The sequence below is a fragment of the Aquarana catesbeiana genome, linkage group LG02 (assembly GCF_042186555.1).
Source record: "Aquarana catesbeiana isolate 2022-GZ linkage group LG02, ASM4218655v1, whole genome shotgun sequence".
Lineage (NCBI taxonomy): Eukaryota > Metazoa > Chordata > Amphibia > Anura > Ranidae > Aquarana > Aquarana catesbeiana.
Window position 1 is genome coordinate 58,875,048 of NC_133325.1, and position 18,667 is coordinate 58,893,714.

At 42.9% G+C, this 18,667-nt stretch overlaps 1 protein-coding gene across 1 annotated transcript in view; it reads right to left on the minus strand.

Moving 5' to 3' along the window:
* The window catches only part of RAB38 (RAB38, member RAS oncogene family), a 70,316-nt gene extending 52,321 nt beyond the window's left edge, over positions 1 to 17,995 (minus strand). The window contains exon 1 of the mRNA XM_073612957.1: positions 17,537 to 17,995. Coding sequence (XP_073469058.1) covers positions 17,537 to 17,738 — 202 coding nt within the window. The 5' untranslated portion in view covers positions 17,739 to 17,995. The remainder of the gene's footprint in view (positions 1 to 17,536) is intronic.
* Positions 17,996 to 18,667: the final 672 nt, after the last annotated feature.

Consider the following 18,667-nt stretch of genomic DNA (forward strand, 5'->3'; position numbering starts at 1 on the left):
GTGTGTTGAGTTATTTTGAGGGGACAGCAAATTTACACTGTTATACAAGCTGTACACTCACTACTTTACATTGTAGCAAAGTGTCATTTCTTCAGTGTTGTCACATGAAAAGATAGAATAAAATATTTACACAAATGTGAGGGGTGTACTTACTTTTGTGAGATACTGTATAAAAGCATTGTTGATTGGGGTACAAAAGTGTGCCAATAAGTACACACACAAAAAAATCCCCTGGTTAATCCCTCAAATTCTAATTATAGACAAAAAGACAAAACTTTTTTAATATTTGGAAATAAAATTAAAATGTTTACAAAAATATGAGGGGTCTACTCACTTTTGTGAGATACTGTATGTGCAGTCTCGACCAATTACAGGGGAGGTACCCCTGAGCATTCTGGGACTGGCTTATATATTCAGGGAACACCTGAGCTTTGGGTCCTTCCCAGATGGTGGATTGCACCAGCCAGGGGTGAGGCAGGCTTGCCACCCCTGGCACCTGCTGCTATGCAGCCTCAGGTGGGCGACCTGAGGGCCTGAAGCAGAAATGGAAGAACTGCCCTGGTACTTCTGAAGAGCTGGCTGGATGGCATCCGTGTCTGAGAGGATCTGTTTGAGACTCTTGTGAGTACAGACAAAAGATTTAGGGGCATGGCTACCCCTTTGTGCTAAGACAGTCAGCCAAGGGTCCAACTAAAGAGATCATTGTCTGGTGATCTGAAGAGATCTGTCTACCTATTACCGACTACAAGAGACTTTGCTCATATTCCTTATTTCTACATTGCTATAAAGGAAAAGTCTGCCATCTGCTCCCAGCAAAGGACTTTGTAGTGATATAAATAATATTAATATTATGGTTGTTATTAGATTTTTTGGGGACGGTACCACAACACCATTATCTCTGCGTTTTTAAGATCAAAGATACAACTATGTTGGTGTCCCTTGTTAATTTTCCATTGGGTTGTTTCTAATGTAACCGCCTACTCCCAAACTGTCATTTGAAGAGAAACACATGGCCAAGTATTATTCTACACAATTTTTTTATTGTGCAGAAAAAAAACAACACAAATTAAATTAGAGATGCTATCTGCCATCCAAATAAAAATAACTTAACAAAAAAAGTGCTAATCGCTCACCAAACCTCTACTAACATGAAATTAGCAGAAGGGGCCCAAAGGGTGGCGCTTGAGAAATTAACGTCCTCTTTATACTGTCATAGTACGTCACTACGTTCGTGTTTGTGGAACGACAATTCGCGGATAGTTAGTATGCTAGACAAAATCCTGCACACGCCCTTTTGACAAAAATCAAACGCTCGGTCTTACAACAATCGGGCCGTGTGTACGAGGCTTTACAGTTTCAATTTGTATGCAATCAGGTAGGCCCTTGCATTACATGGTTTTGGTAAATCTGAAGACAAAAAATCTGCAGAAAATCTAATAGTGTGTATGGGGTCTTATACTATGAAGAAGATTCTGGCCATTAGATCTCATGTTGGCAGATTTTTGAGACAGTTCTTTAATTGAGAAACTGTGGCTTTCGGTCACCTTATATCAAGATTCGCCTCTATGGGAGAAAAAAATTCACTTGATGTTTTGTCCAGGGGATTGCATTGTATCTCTTGTTTTTAAAATATTCATCCGTAGGTTCCATCTTATTAACTTGATTCACATGTACTCCTGAAGAAGATCATCGAAAAGAGTTCAGTTTACATGTGAATTGTCTTGGAGTTATATATTCTGTGAACCCCCAAATAGTAGTTTTTACTGTGATCTTTTAACCACTTACCGACCAGCTGCCGTTATTATACTGCGGCAGGTCAGCACGAGCCAGCGAACCGTCGTAGCTGTACGTCGGTCCCTTTAAGCGGGATAGCAGACGCACGTGCATCCGCTGCACAGCAGGGGTGCGATGCTCGTGACCGGCAGTCGCGATGACTGCCGGCCATGAGCAATTGCGGGCACGGGAGGCAACAGGGACGTATGTGTGTAAACACATCCCAGTTCTGTGAGGAGAGGGGAGAGAGATCGTGAGTTCCTACGAGCTGGGAACCACGATCTCTCATCTCCTATAGTCAGTCCCATCCCCCACAGTTAGAACACACACTAGGGAACACAGTTAACCCCTTGATCGCCTCCTAGTGTTAACCCCTTCCCTGCCAGTGACATTTACACAGTAATCAGTGCATTTTTATAGCACTGATCGCTGTATAAATGCCAATGGTCCCAAAATAGCACCAAAAGTGTCCAATCTATCCGCCATAATGTCGTAGTCATGATAAAAATTGAAGATCGCTGCCATTACTAGTAAAAAAAAAAAAAAAAAATTAATAAAAATGCAATAAATCTATCCCCTATTTTGTAGACGCTATAACTTTTGCGCAAACCAATCAATAAACGCTTATTGCAATATTTTTTTTACCAAAAATATGTAGAAGAATAACCTGAGGAAAAAAAAAAAAATTTATATATATTTTTTGAGAATATTTATTATAGCAAAAAGTAAAAAATATTGCTTTTTTTTCAAAATCGTCGCTATTTTTTGTTTATAGCGCAAAAAATAAAAACCGCAGAGGTGATCAAATACCACCAAAAGAAAGCTCTATTTGTGGGAAAAAAAAGAACGTCAATTTTGTTTGGGAGCCACATCGCAGGACCGCGCAATTGTCAGTTAAAAGGACGCAGTGCCGTATCGCGAAAAATGGCCTGGTCATTGAGCAGCCAATTCTTCCGGGGCTGAAGTGGTTAATGGTCGCAAATTAAAGATTCTTTTTATAGAATGTAGTATCTATGTTATATCTATATGCTCCACAAAATGTCCATGGCAACTTAAGAATTTTGTGATATATACTGATACATGGAGATGTGGACATTTAGCACACGCAATCTTGGTTTCCAATATTTATATTGATCTACTAATAAATATACCATGACCGCTATAAATGAGAACCTTATTATGTAATGTTGAAGATGTTCCTGAACTGAAGAAGTGGCTTGGGCTACAAAATGTCTTCAACATTGTAGAACAAGTCCAGTTGGATGTGACTACATGTACCGTGACCTGTATAAATGAGAGCCTTCCATAGGACCCTAGTGTGCACATATGTCTTGTCCGTAGTTTGTAATTAGCACACACTCACACATTCTGTGACCTAAAATGATCTAAAGAAAAATGTTCTAATCCTATAGCTTCATATCGAGTCACTGTAGCACAACAAATGTGTAGCATGCTTTCAGCGGCGAGGTGCTTAAACTATTGTAATCCTACAGAGGAATGTCACAAAGTCTGGGAACAAGAAAAGTGTTAATCTGGAAGGCTGGCTTTCATTTTCATTCACAAGTTTCTCTAGTGACACACCAGGGAAAAGTCTATCAACCGTTCTTTTCATGCTGGCGTGGTTGACCCTACAGGACTGCAACACACATCAACGCCCAAACCGCAATGCGGTGCCATTCCAGTTGAAAGGCACCCCAACACCCTAGCATAGTGTTTAACCGCTTCAGCCCCGGAAGATCTGGCTGCTGAATGACCAGGCCATTTTTTGCGATTCGGCACAGCGCCGCTTTAACTGCGGTCGTGCGGGGCTACACCCAAACAAAATTGACGCCCTTTTTTCCCCACAAACAAAGCTTTCTTTTGGTGGTATTTGATCGCCTCTACGGTTTTTATTTTTTGCGCTGTGAACAAAAAAAGAACGACAATTTTGAAAAAACGCAATATTTTGTACTTTTTGCTATAATAAATAACCCCATTTTTTTTTTTTTTTTAAAAGCAAATTTTTCCTCAGTTTAGGCCGATATGTATTCTTCTACATATTTTTGGTAATAAAAATCACAATAAGCACATATTTATTGGTTTGCACAAAAGTTATAGCGTCTACAAAATAGGGGATAGATTTATAGCATTTTTATTATTATTTTTTGCTAGTATTGGGGGCGATCTGCGATTTTTATCGGGACTGCGACATTATGGCGGGCACATCGGATACTTTTGACACATTTTTTGGACCATTGGCATTTATACAGCGATCAGTGCTATAAAAATGCACTGATTACTGTAAAAATGTCACTGGCAGGGAAGGGGTTAACCACTAGGGAGCGATCAAGGGGTTAACTGTGTTCCCTCTCTGTGTTCTAACTGAAGGGGGGAGGGGACTGTGTAGGGGAGATGACAGATCGCTGTTCATACTTTGTATGAACAGATGATCAGTCTCTTCTCCCCTCAGAGAAACGGGATCTGTGTGTTTACACACACACAGATCCTGGTTCTCGGTGTGTCACGAGCGATCACGGGAGCCCGGCAGTCATTGTGCCTGCCGGGCACTCGCATCGGCTCCGGGGGCGAGCAGCGGGCGCACCCGCCCCTAGTGGCCACAGGGCGAAGCACCGTTACATAACGTTGTTTCGCCCAGCCATGCCATTCTGCCACAGTAAAACTGCGTCGACTGGTCGGCAAGTGGTTAACACAGCACAATGCATATGCTGTGTTTTGTGAGGCACTACTTTTTTTACGTAGTACATGTACATTTTTTTATGCATTGTCCATTCACAAGTTGACGCAACATGTAGTGTGAGCGGTCTTTCCTGTAGATGTACACCCAGTCGCTAAAATAGACTCACATAGACTTTAACATGTTAAGGTCATTTCAATGTAATTTATTGTTTTTAAATCTGCAACTGTCATAAAAAAAACGTGCCATACATGTTCATGTTCAGGAATTTCCTGTTATAAGGTGACAATGATCTGTCCCTGTCTCTCACATGCACCCAATCACATCCTCTCCCCAAGGGGACTAGAAAATGTTCAGTACTCACCTTAAGCCCAGCTTCTCCCTGTAATAACGAGACAAGGGTGATGTCACCATCCTTCCAGCGAAATCCTAATAACACAGGATCCTGGCACTCACCAGAAGGTGCTCCTGCGCTGTGCTGGAGAGTCTTCTCAGAAGATTTGGGATACTTAGCTAACCCAGAATCTCCCTGAAAGGATAGCCCTCTACTGTGGAGAAGCCAGGTAAGGTATAAATGCACATATTCGCCAACACACCAAGGATCCTCAAATGTCTTCCAAAGGTTTTTTTTTGCAGAAAGATCACATCACAAGGGTAAGTGCAATGTTTTGGAGCCTCGCAGGACCCCTTCATCAGGCATGACCCAGAATCTACACATGTGCAATTCATTTCGTTCTGAATTCGTTTAACGACAAAATTCAATAAATTTGGTAATTCGGAAATATTCGAATTAGTGAAAACCCGTTTAACAAATTTTTCCGTGAATTCGCAAATTCGTAAATTTGAAAAAAAAAAATTAAAATCCGAAAATTCAAAAGAACGTAAATACGAAAATTTGAAAACCCGAAATAATGACTAACTACCGGTAAAAATAATTATTACTAACTATTAAATTATAGGCATTGGAATTTCCTTTCAAATATGGCTGTTAGTGAACGTAACGAATATGAATTTATCTAAAGTTACGAATTATCCGAAATAGCGAATGCAGCGCCTAAACGAATGGAACGTAACAAATTAATAATAATAAATAATAATAAAAACTTTTTATTATTATTATTTATTATTATGAATTTGTTACGTTCCATTCATTTAGATGCAGCATTCGTTATTTTGGATAATTCGTAACTTTGGATAAATTCGTATTTGTTACGTTCATAAACAGCCAAATTTGAAAGGCAATTCCACTACCCTATAATTTGAAAGTTAGTTATTATTAGTTGCTAATTTGCAGTCCTGTGAGCCTCCAGGTAATTGACCAATTCTGGTCTCCAAAATAGTATATCTTTGCAAATGATCAGCTGCTAACGTTACGCATGTCTCATAACCATGTAAAATAGTTAAACCAAATTGTACACACGCTGCGCTTATCAAAATAAAAAAATAAGAAATTTCCACTAAAATATTAATAACAGGTTGTATGTATAACGTTTCGTCCACACAACCTGTTGGGAAAGATTAGCACACCACCCCATACCGGCCGCTGTTACCCGTTAGTCTCTGCTGTTCTAGTGTGGCACCCTTAAGCGCCTTGTTACTGTGAGTACCCATTGCGGGATTTGTTTATGATTTTAATAAATTTAGTACATACTGCACCATGAAGTCCTTTTTGTGTTGATATATTGAGGTGCAAACGGGACTGCTGTGAGGAACAGAGGCACCAGTGCAAATCTATCCAGGACCCCGCATATAACATCGAACCCATAGAGGTTCTAAGGCGCATTCTGACCAAGCTTAATTGCAAGGTCGCAAGCCCTAAGGTGAGGGGCTATCACCCGGAGGGGGGGGGGGGCACTTGTATGAGCACACAGCACTTTAGTTTGTGTTCACAATAACACATGAATGGATTGTGGAAGATCTGTGGACTGTTAATTTGATCATTGCACAGCAACACAGCACTGAATTGCATAGAATCACGTGTATGCAGCACCAAATCGCATGGATGCGTTTTTTTGGTATTTTTTAACTTTTTATTGTTTGAACATTGCACTAACACCATATTGCATAGATGCAGCACTGAAATGCATGGATGCAACACTAAATCGGACTGTTAATTTGATCATTGCACAGCAACACAGCACTGAATTGCATAGAATCACATGGATGTAGCACCAAATCGCATGGCTGTGTTTTTTTGTATTTTTTAACTTTTTATTGTTCGAACATTGCACTAACACCATATTGCATAGATGCAGTACTGATATGCTTGGATGCAACACTAAACCGCATGGATGTTTGTGTTGAATTATCTATTAATGTTTGAAAATTGCACAAGCTTTGTGGAATATTTGCAATACACAGGCTTATTGGAGCACTTTTACCTATTTATTCATTCATTGAAATTTATTGCACATTAACGTATAGTATAGTATTAATAGATTTTGTATACGTTAAGCACAATATCACTTATTAATATTTTAGTGGAAATTTCTTATTTTTTTATTTTGATAAGTGCAGCGTGTGTACAATTTGGTTTAGTTATTATTAGTTAGTTATTATTTAGGATTTTCAAATTTTCGGATTTTCTAATTTTCAAATCTCTGAATTTAGGAATTTAAGAATTTAAGAATTCCCAAATTTTCAAATTTCTGAATTTAAGAAATTACGATTTTAAGAATTTACAAATTTTCAAATTAATGATAATTGCATCTAAACGAATGGAACATAACAAATTCGAATTTTTGCGAAGTTAGAAATGTATTTGAAATAACGAATTTCGATCATAACAAATGACCCGAAAAACTAAAACGAACACATTTTTCAGCAGTGCACATGTCTACCAGAATCTCCCTGGAAGGCTCATCCTCTACTGTGGAGAAGCCTGGTAAGTTATAAGGCAAGTATGTTTTCTCCATAAGTGATTTTTTTTTTCTACAATTGTAATGCAGCAATTGTATATGAAGGGAGGTAGGTCAGTATTGCATAAGTAGACCTTGTATTTGGGTGTAAGGTCTGCTTTAAGTGCACGCGCTTGGGTATCAGCACGCTTGTGACTATCAAACCATGGACATCTCGTATGTCTAAGGAGAGCTAAAAGTTGGTAGACTTCGGTTCTTCTTTTTAACAAGAGAGTAAAGTTTGCTATCACTGACCATCATGCCTGTCCAGAATGTTAACTATTCTCACTGTACATAGTCTGAGCAGGAAGCTGTAGCATGTGATTTGACAACGCATGACCCTGGGCAGTTTAAACAAGTGTACATTGTATAAATGACAATTTTATTTCAGCTGTCCTAATTCATGCTGATGATCTGCATATTCCAATGCTGAACATTATAGGCATTATCTATCTATCTATCTATCTATCTATCTATCTATCTATCTATCTATCTATCTATCTATCTATCTATCTGTCTATCTGTCTATCTGTCTGTCTGTCTGTCTGTCTGTCTGTCTGTCTGTCTGTCTGTCTGTCTTCTCTGTGTTTCTGTTTTACCTAGCCATAGCTTTATATATATATATATATATATATATATATATATATATATATATATATATTATATACAGCAAAACAGGCATAACTTTATGACCACCCACCTAATATTGAGTAGGTCCCCCTTTGCCGCCACAACAGCCCTGACCCATTGAGGCATGGACTCCACTAGACCTCTGACTGTATGCTGTGGTATCTGGCACCAAGCCATTCTTAGCAGATCCTTTAAGTCCTGTAAGTTGCAAGGTGGGGCCTCCATGGATCGGACCTATTTTTCCAGCATACCCCACAGATGTTCGATTGGATTGAGATCTGGTTAATTTGGGGGCCAAGTAAATACCTCAACCTCATTGTTGTGTTCCTCAAACCATCCTTGAACCATTTTTGCAGTGTTGTGTGGTGCATGGTCCTGCTGAAAGAGGCCACTGCGATAAAGGAATTCAATGTCCATGAAAGGGTGTACTTGGTCAGAAACAATGTTTGGATATGTGGTACATGTCAAAGTAACATCCACATGAATGGCAGGACCCAAGATTTCCAGCAGAACATTGCCCAAAGTGTCACACTGTCTCTGCCGACTTGCCTTGTTCCCATAGTGCATCCTGGTGCCATCTCTTGCCCAGGTAAGTGACGCACACGCATCAAGCTATCCACATGATGTAAAAGAAAACATAATTCATTAGACCAGGCCACCTTCTTCCATTGCTCTGTGGTCCAGTTCTGATGCCCATGTCCAGTTCTGATGCTCATGTCCAGTTCTGATGCTCATGTCCAGTTCTGATGTCAATGTCCAGTTCTGATGCTCATATCCAGTTCTGATGCTCATGTCCAGCTCTGATGTCCATATCCAGTTCTGATGCTCATATCCAGTTCTGATGTCCATGTCCAGTCCTGATGCCCATGTCCAGTTCTGATGCTCATGTCCAGTTCTGATGCTCATGTCCAGTCCTGATGCTCATGTCCAGTTCTGATGCTCATGTCCAGTTCTGATGTCCATGTCCAGTTCTGATGCTCATATCCAGTTCTGATGTCCATGTCCAGTTCTGATGTTCATATCCAGTTCTGATGCTCATGTCCAGTTCTGATGCCCATGTCCAGTTCTGATGCTCATGTCCAGTTCTGATGCTCATGTCCAGTTCTGATGTCCATGTCCAGTTCTGATGCTCATATCCAGTTCTGATGCTCATGTCCAGTTCTGATGTTCATGTCCAGTTCAGATGCTCATGTCCAGTTCAGATGCTCATGTCCAGTTCAGATGCTCATGTTCAGTTCTGATGCTCATGTTCAGTTCTGATGCTCATGTGTCCATTGTAGGTGCTTTTGGCTGTGGACATGGGCTAGCATGAGTTTAGAGCAGGGGGGCCCATTCTTTTCCATACAAGGGCTATGTTGCCTATCTGCGTCACAGTCATTTATTGCTCAAATAATTGAAAAATGAAGTATGCATAGCAGCTGTAAATCGGGAGAAGGACAGTGGAATGCCGGAGATGAGCTTTAGATCACTTGATTTACTGGAAAACATTTTTAGCCCTTACAGTGCAGCGATAATGATAGTTATTTCTCTCAACTAAAGTGATTTTCTGTGTCAGGATTGTTAAATAGAGTTACCGAAATACACACCATAGTAAACGTCGCCTAATTGCAGAGAGAAAACTGGCAGCCAAATGTTGGCAGGACATGTGAAATATAACACGGTTGTGTTAATTTATTTACATGTCGTTCTTTCAGCCTCAATTGTGAAGACATTTTGCTATGTTTGGCTTATATAATGAGAAAGTGCAGAATGCGGCTATGGGCCCTGAGCCAGAGCAATTATGGATAGCAGGCTTGGTCTATACAGAGTTAAAACGGGCACTTAGGGCACGTCTCTGCAAACAAGTGTCCCCTAAATGACGGGTATGAAGAGCTGAAGAACTGCATAAGTGCTTAGCGCAGTGCTGGTGTTAAGCTGCTCTGCCTGTCGAGTCCATGGAACGAATGATGCTGCTGCAGGCCAACTCAGTAGTATTGCAAATGTTGTATTGGGAAGCTGGGTCATACTTAAGCTGACTATAGATGGTTGGAATCTCGGCCCAGTTCAGCAGATACAGGCTGAGATTCAATCCATCTATGGTCAGGCTGACTGTACCCAAGTCGATCCATCGAACAACTTGAGCACAACCAGTGTGTCAGATTTCTAGCATGGGATTATTGCCAGCGGCTATAGCCACTAGCAATAATCATTGTGTTCTCCCAGCAGGGAGAGCTCGTGCCCCCCAGCAGGGAGAACATAATAGATCTGTGGGAGGCATTCCCCCATCAACACTGCCCCAATACTGACATATAATCACACACATGGGTTGGACTTGATGGACTTGTGTCTTTTTTCGACCTCACCTACTATGTAACTACTGTATGTAACACTGACTGTGTTGATGGGGGAATCAAGTGATTTTCTTTCCTGCAACCCTTTATTTCAGGAAAGAAAATCATATAATCTATGGCCTGCCTTAGCACATAAGGGCTTATATGAATGGGTTAAAGCGGTGGTAAACTCTTTCAGAAAAAAAACAAAAAACATTTCCACCTGCAAGGCAATATCATAATGTGCAAGCATGCACTGCATACTAGCACATTATGAGAGACTTACCTTAAAACAAAGCCCTCCAGCGATGTGCTGTCTCCGCTGCCGAGGCTTCCATCTTCACCCAGTCTTCCTTCCGGGTTCGTGGACTCCGGCCGTCTGATTGGCCAGGCCGCTAAGACGTCACTCAAGCCAATGCGCGCAGGAGTCTTAACCGTGGCACACAGCTCAGAAGGCCCGGCACAGGTATGCTGTTCATTCAAAGCGCATGCTGTCACCGAAAATCTCCCGAATGGCGCACGTTTAGGAGATATTCATTTTACCTACAGGTAAGCTGTATGTATAAGCATACCTGGAGGTAGAAATAAAATACAAGAGTTTACCATCACTTTAAGCAGTCCATAGATGATTCTGGTTTTTTTTTTGTTCAACCAGCAGGTTGATTGAAAAGAACTGATCCAATTGCCCCATCCACACACTCGATGTGGATGGGGGAAATCACTTCTGCTGAACTATTGTGTTCTGATGACGGGGAGACTTCCCTGCCAACAGAATACACTGATCAGCGCTGTCAGCTATAGCGAGCGATGCTGATCGAACAACATTTATCCGATAGGCTTGTTGTACAGAAGTCAATCAGCAACCTTTTTGGTAGCCTGTTTAGTTAGGCCTCATTCACACAGGCGCTGAGGTCCCTTGACCATAAATGGACCTTTGCTCTATGTCAGGATTGTCCAACCTTTTTTTCAAAGAGGACCAGATTTGATGAAGTGAACATGCGTGAGGGCCGACCATTTTGCCTGACATTCTTAAAACCATTAAAATTAAATGCAAATGAACTAATACACTGCCCAACAAGAATTCTCTTGCCTTTGTGGCTGTTTGGTGAAGAGTCTAATGCCGCGTACACACGGTCGGACTTTTCGTCTACAAAAGTCCAACGGACGCTGACGGACTAAAGCTGGCTGGTAATCCGATCGTGTGTGGGCTTCTCCGGACTTTCAACTGACTTTTTTAGCCTCAAATCCGACGGACTTTAGATTTGAAACATGCTTCAAATCTTTACGTCGTAAGTACGACGGACCCCGAAATCCGCTCGTCCGACGGACAAAAACCCATGCTAGGGCAGCTATTGGCTACTGGCTATGAACTTCCTTATTTTAGTCCGGTGTACGTCATCACGTACGAATCCGTCGGACTTTTGTGTGGTCGTGTGTAGGCAAGTCCGTTCGTAAGAAAGTCTGCCGCAAGTCCGCCGAAGGTACGTCGGAAGTATGTCGGACAGGCTGTCGGACTTTTGTAGACGAAAAGTCCGACCGTGTGTACGCGGCATAAGGATGAGCTCGGGCGTGTTATTTGGATATACCGTATTTATCGGCGTATAACACGCACCTTCACTTTAAAGCCCCTTTCACACTGGGGCGGTGGGGGGGCGTCGGCGGTAAAATGGTGCTATTTTTAGTGCCTCTTTACCGTCGTTTTAGCGGCGGTATTCGGCCACTAGCGGTGCGGTTTTAACCCCCGCTGGCGGCCGAAAAAGGGTTAAAACCGCTCGCATAGCACCGCTACAGCGGCGGTATAGCCGCGCTGCCCCATTGATTTCAATGGGCAGGAGCAGTTTAGGAGCAGTGAATACACCGCTCCTTCACCGCTCCAAAGATGCTGTTTGCAGGAGTTTTTTTTCTCTCCTGCCAGCGCACCGCTTCAGTGTGAAAGCCCTCGGGGGTTTTCACACTGGAGAAACAGTAAAGGCAGTTTTAGGTCGGTTTGCAGGTGCTATTTTTAGCGCAATAACGCCTGCAAACCGCCCCAGTGTGAAAGGGGCCTAAGAGAGAAGTTTCAGGAACAAACTTACATTTTAAATAAAGAGCTGTGAAGCATAATAAGAGTCAGTGCCCATCAATGCAGTCTAATCAGTGCCCATCTGCAGCCTCACTATTGCCATGAATGCAGCCACACCATTGCCATGTGCAGCCTCATCATTGCCATGAATGCAGCCTCACTATTGCCATGAATGCAGCCTCACCATTGCCATAAATGCAGCCTCACCATTGCCATGAATGCAGCCTCACTATTGCCATGAATGCAGCCTCACTATTGCCATGAATTCAGCCTCACCATTGCCATGAATGCAGCCAGACCATTGCCATAAATGCAGCCTCACCGATGCCATGAATGCAGCCTCACTATTGCCATGAAAGCAGCCTCACCATTGCCATGAATGCAGCCTCACTATTGCCATGAATGCAGTGCAGCCTCGCCATTGCCATGAATGCAGCCACATCATTGCCATAAATGCAGCCTCACCATTGCCATGAATGCAGCCTCACCATTGCCATAAATGCAGCCTCACCATTGCCATGAATGCAGCCTCACTATTGCCATGAATGCAGCCTCACCATTGCCATGAACGCAGCCTCACCATTGCCATGAATACAGCCTCTGAATGCAGCCCCACCATTGCCATGAATGCAGCCTCTGAATGTAGCCTCACCATTGCCATGAATGCAGCCACACCATTGCCAGAAATGCAGCCTCACCATTGCCATGAATGCAGCCTCACCATTGCCATGAATGCAGCCTCACCATTGCCATAAATGCAGCCTCACCATTGCCATAAATGCAGCCTCACCATTGCCATGAATGCAGCCTCACTATTGCCATGAATGCAGTTGCAGCCTCACCATTGCCATGAATGCAACCTCACCATTGCCATGAATACAGCCTCTGAATGCAGCCTCACCATTGCCATCAGTACAGCCTGATCCATGCCCATCTGCAGCCTCAGAGGGGACAGAGAGGGGGCGGGACAAACGCCAACAGATTACATACAGGAGAATCTCCTGTTTACTCGGCGGCCTCTTTAATACAAAGTTCCGCCTCCTATGATAGAAAGAACAGTCATCCAATAGCAGCCCAGGAGACGGGACTTCCTATTACAGAGGCCACCGAGTAAACAGGAGATTCTCCTGTATGTAATCTGACGGCACTCATCCCCCTCCCTGTCCCCTCCGAAGAACAATAAATACAGTATATATATTTTCGTTGCGGGCCACATAACATGTATATATCCAAATTACCATTGTGGCCGTACACGGAACACGGGTCACAATTGGCCCACGGCCCAGATTTTGGACACACCTGCTCTATGTAGCTTAACTGGCTAGGTGCTGTGTGCAGGAAGCTCATGAAAGGGTGTGGGGACGCAGGCGGGAGGAACCACAGTGTGCATTAGTAGAGGCAGATTTTCACACACAAGCTGCTGAGTAGGGTACTAAGTATACAGCCTCCTTCTATTACAGGCTGACTTTATTCTACTCCAAATCCTAAAATAACAAGTTCACTATAAGGGCTTATTCACACCAGGGAGAGCATGATAATGTGCACATAACACACCCTGGTGTACGCTGTGCACCCGCACTGTCATGCACTGCAGTGCATTGTAAAATGTATTGCAGTGCTTGTTTTTTTTCTTCCTATTAAATAATAATTAATTAATTTAATACCACATAATTTATTTGAGGGAGGTGTTATGTAGTCCTGGCACAGTGTTATGTAGTCCTAACACACTCCTTGTCCTAGGGTGCCAATGCTATTCAGTAGAGTTGTCACCCTAGTACTGGAAATGTGTTAATGAATGGATTACCAGGTTAAAATAAAGAAAAAACAGTGTGAAAAAAGAAAACTCATGCTGTGTTGAGTTGCATCTTGATATAGCGCGGTCATTTACCCCGTAGGATCTCGACGCTACATCTAATTACTGGTAAACGGCAATACCATCAATTTTTGTTCTTCGCTTTAGATACGTTTTTACCACAGGCATGCGCACAGGGTGGTGTGCCAGGTGTGCCTGGGCACAGGGCCAGGACAAGGAGTGGGCAGGAAGGGAGGCTGCCCTGGGCTCTGTGGTATTATGTGAGGTGGGGGCACTACAAGGAGATTGGGGGGGGGGATTTGTGTTGAGAAGGGGAATTTGGGGGGCGGCAGGGGGTATGAATTGTTCCAAATTTAAGGGAACGTGCTAGGAGTGGTGATTTGTGTCGGGGGGGGGGGGGGGGGTTGGAGAGACTGTACATATTAAGTTCCTGAAGTCTCTCCTGATATGTTTTATTCCCCAGACCTTTCACCGTTTTTGTTGTTCTTCTCTGGTCTTGTTTTATCTTAATATCTTTTTGTAAGTGAGATCTCCAGCACTGGACACTATATTATAAATGAGGTCTAAAGATCTATATAGGGGAATCAGGACCTCCTTCCTCCTGCTGGTGATACCTCTAGTGATAACTAAAGATCTATATAGGGGAATCAGGACCTCCTTCCCCCTGCTGGTGATCCCTCTAGTGATAACTAATGATCTATATAGGGGAATCAGGACCTCCTTCCTCCTGCTGGTGATACCTCTAGTGATAATTAAAGATATACATAAAGGAAATCAGGACCTCCTTCCTTCTGCTGATGATGCCTCTAGTGATAACTAAAGATCTACATAGAGCAATCAGGACCTCCTTCCTCCTGCTAGTGACCCCGCTAGTGATGCATCCGGGAATTCTATAGCCTTTTCCCACTGCCTGGTCACAATATATGCTCATTTTTCAATCATCTGAAATAAGTACCCCCAAATCTATTTCCTCCATAGTGCTGGCCAACACTGTACCCCCAATATTGTACTCTGTCAAGGGATTATTTTCCCTAGGTGCATTATTTTACATTTAGAAACATTGCATTGCAGTTTCCATTGCCTTGACCAATCTTCCAGCAATGCCAATTCATTCCTGACACCTCCAGGGATATCAACCCTATTGCATAATCTTGTGTCATCAGCAAAAAATCAAGCCTTACCCACCAAACCTTTAGTTATATAACTTACATAGAGATTGAATAGAACAGGACCCAGTCATAGGTGTGCGCAGCCTTTTGCATTAGGGTGTGCACCCCAAAGTTCAAACTCGCATGCGCAGTAGAGCAGTGGATGGTGTTGGTGTCAGTTTTTTGTTTTAATTATTTTATTTTGTTATTTTTTTAACAATATTTTTTTCATTAAAAATAAATAAATAAATAATATGAAGAAATTATTTTAAAAAAATTGTAAAAAATAACAAAATAAAATACTAAAAACAAAAAATATTATTTTTTTACAATGGGTTAGGAGCCCCATTGAGAGGTATTGGTGAAATAGCAGAGAAAGGGACTGAGGACAGAGCAGAGCTAACCCAGTCCCTTTCTCTGTAGCCTCAGCTTCCATGGGGGTTAAGCAGGGGGAATCTGCATTACACAGGGTGATTAGGGTGTGCCCAGGCACACCTGGCACCCCCTGTGCGCACGCCTATGGACCCAGTACAGAGCCTTAAGGTACACCACTACTAGTAGTGGTCTCTGTTCTGAGTGAACCCATTTACAACCACACTCTGGCATCTATCCGTTAGCCAACTGCAAATCTGCTGAAACACCCAAGGGTTAAGTCCTAGCTTGTACAACTCTTGTATTAGATCATTATGTGGAACTGTATCAAATGCCTTACCATCCTGGTCAAAAACATTGGTAATATAGTCAAAAATTAAATCATATTTATGGGGGGGGGGGGTCCTGTGATAGGTGGAACTCTGATGTGATGGGGAGGCTCTGATAATAAAGGGACTCATGTATAGGGGACCTTTGATGTATAAAGGTGACTCTGATGTAATGAGAGGCTCTCATGTATGGGAGCTAATGACATGATGGTGGACCTCTGATGTTAAGCTTTGATGGTTGGGCTTTGATGTGAATTGGGCCTCTGATGTAATGATGGGCCCTCTGATATGAAGGGAGGACTCTGATGTGAAGAGAGGGCTGTGGTGTGAAAGGGGGGGCTCTGATGACATAGAGGGCCTCTGATGTGAAAGGTGAACCTCTGATCTGGAGGACAACTGTGATGTGGTGGGGGAGCCTGGGATGTGAAGAAGGGCTCTAATGTGAAGGGCAGGCTCTGGTATGATGGGGCACTAATGTATAGGGGATTGTTGATGTATAGGGGTGACTGATGTAATGAAGGTCTCTCATGTATTGGGGGGGGGGGATTCTGATGTGCAGGGGAGCGTCGATGTGATGGATGAACTTTGTGGTGATAGAGGGACTCTGATGTGATAGGGGAACTACTGACATGATGGGGGACCTCTGATGTGATGGATTCCTCTGATGTCAAAGGGGATACTTTGATGTGAAGGGGGGCTCTGATGTAGTGGTGGAACCTGTAATGTGAAGGGGGGCTCTGGTGTGAAGAGGGGATTGGGATGTGAAATGGGGCACCCTCTAATGACATAGAGGGCCTCTGATGTGAAGGGGGGATCTGATGTAAAGGGGCGCGGCTCTTATGTAATGGGGGATCCACTGATATGAAGAGTGACTGTGATGTGGTGGGGCTCTGATGTGAAGGGGGGCTCTGATGTGAAGGTCGGCTCTGGTGTGAAGAGGGTATTGAGATGTGAAATGGGGGACCCTCTAATGACATAGAGGGCCTCTGATGTGAAGGGGGGACTCTGATGTAAAGGGGGGCTCTTATGTAATGGGGGAACCTCTGATATGAAGGGTGACTGTGATGTGGTGGGGGAGCCTGCGATGTGAAGTGGGGCTCTGATGTGAAGGTCAGCTCTGGTGTGAAGAGGGTATTGAGATGTGAAATGGGGGACCCTCTAATGACATAGAGGGCCTCTGATGTGAAGGGGGGACTCTGATGTAAAGGGGGGCTCTTATGTAATGGGGGAACCTCTGATATGAAGGGTGACTGTGATGTGGTGGGGGAGCCTGCAATGTGAAGTGGGGCTCTAATGTGATGGGGGACCTCTGATGTGGAGGGGAGCTTCCAATGTGAAGTTAATTTCACCAAGGTGGTTGGGTACATTGTCCCAGGTTCGGGTTTCCCATTGATAAGTAACATTTACATTTTTTGCACAAGCCTGTAAGCATGTCTTTGGAGCTGTACAGATGTTACCCCAGCGTCCCCCGATTCATAAGCAAACATTAAAAAAGTTTAAGAACTCTTGCAAGTACCCTCTCTACTCACCAGCGATGTCCCATAGCTGTAGTCGCACGACGGTGTCTGAGTCCCAGGTTAGGACCTTCAGGGCGAAATCCACGCCAATGGTGGCACGATAATGCGGGGAGAAGTTCTGGTGGACATATCGTTTGATGATACTTGTCTTGCCAACTCCCAAGTCACCGATAACTAGGATCTTGTAGAGGTGCTCTGTGTGATGGCTCTGCATCTTGATTCCCAAACTCCCAGCAGACTAATCCCATGCTCCGTACTGAATTCTTGCCAGGGTCAGGAGGAAGAAAAAAAAAAAAAAAAAAGGGTGGGGGGTGTGGGAAGGAGGGGGCAGCACAAATAGAAAGAAACACACTGTCACAACTTAAAAAAAAAATTATAAAGACGCACCAAGACCTTTGGAAGGGATGGCATCAGAGCTCGCTGCAATATGTGATAATAGCAAACCCTCACACTTGAAGTGGAGAAAATTTACACTGCAAGGAAACACGTGGTGTACAGTACTGTATATCAAGATAAACGCAACAGATAATGGATGTGTCAGCAAAATAACAAACTTTTCAATTTCTCTGATGAGATTGTAGACATGGAAAACTGACAAAAAAAACCCAAACAAAATAAAAAAAAAATACAAAGTTTATGTATTTTTTAATTTATTTTTGAAAGTGACAATTTAATTAACAGCAGGGATGGCTCCAACATTTGTGCAAAAAATTACATACATTACAGGATTTGAATATTCACTCTGGGGCATGCTGCACAGGCAAGAGCTATAAGTATAGTCCCCCTGTTTATAAAATGTAATAAATCAATCTACATGATGCACGTTTCCCTATCGGTGTTGTTATGGCGTAGAACCATTCACTTCATGTTTGATGCTGGTGCTGCTTCACAGATCCTGGTTTTATGCCTGTTTTATTTCTTCTTCTGGTAAGGGGATTGGATTTGACAATGTGCTGGGGTGTGCTGCTATCTCACACTGAAGCTGGCGCAGGGGTCTCATCTCTTCCTTTTGTAGCACCCTTGATGTTTAGGCAGGGTTTGCTATTAAATTTAGTTGCTAGGCGATAGTTGCCATGGCCAATTATTAGAAGATCAATTGATTCCTCTCTAAATCTGGACTTGCTGCACCTTTTCTCTTCTGTC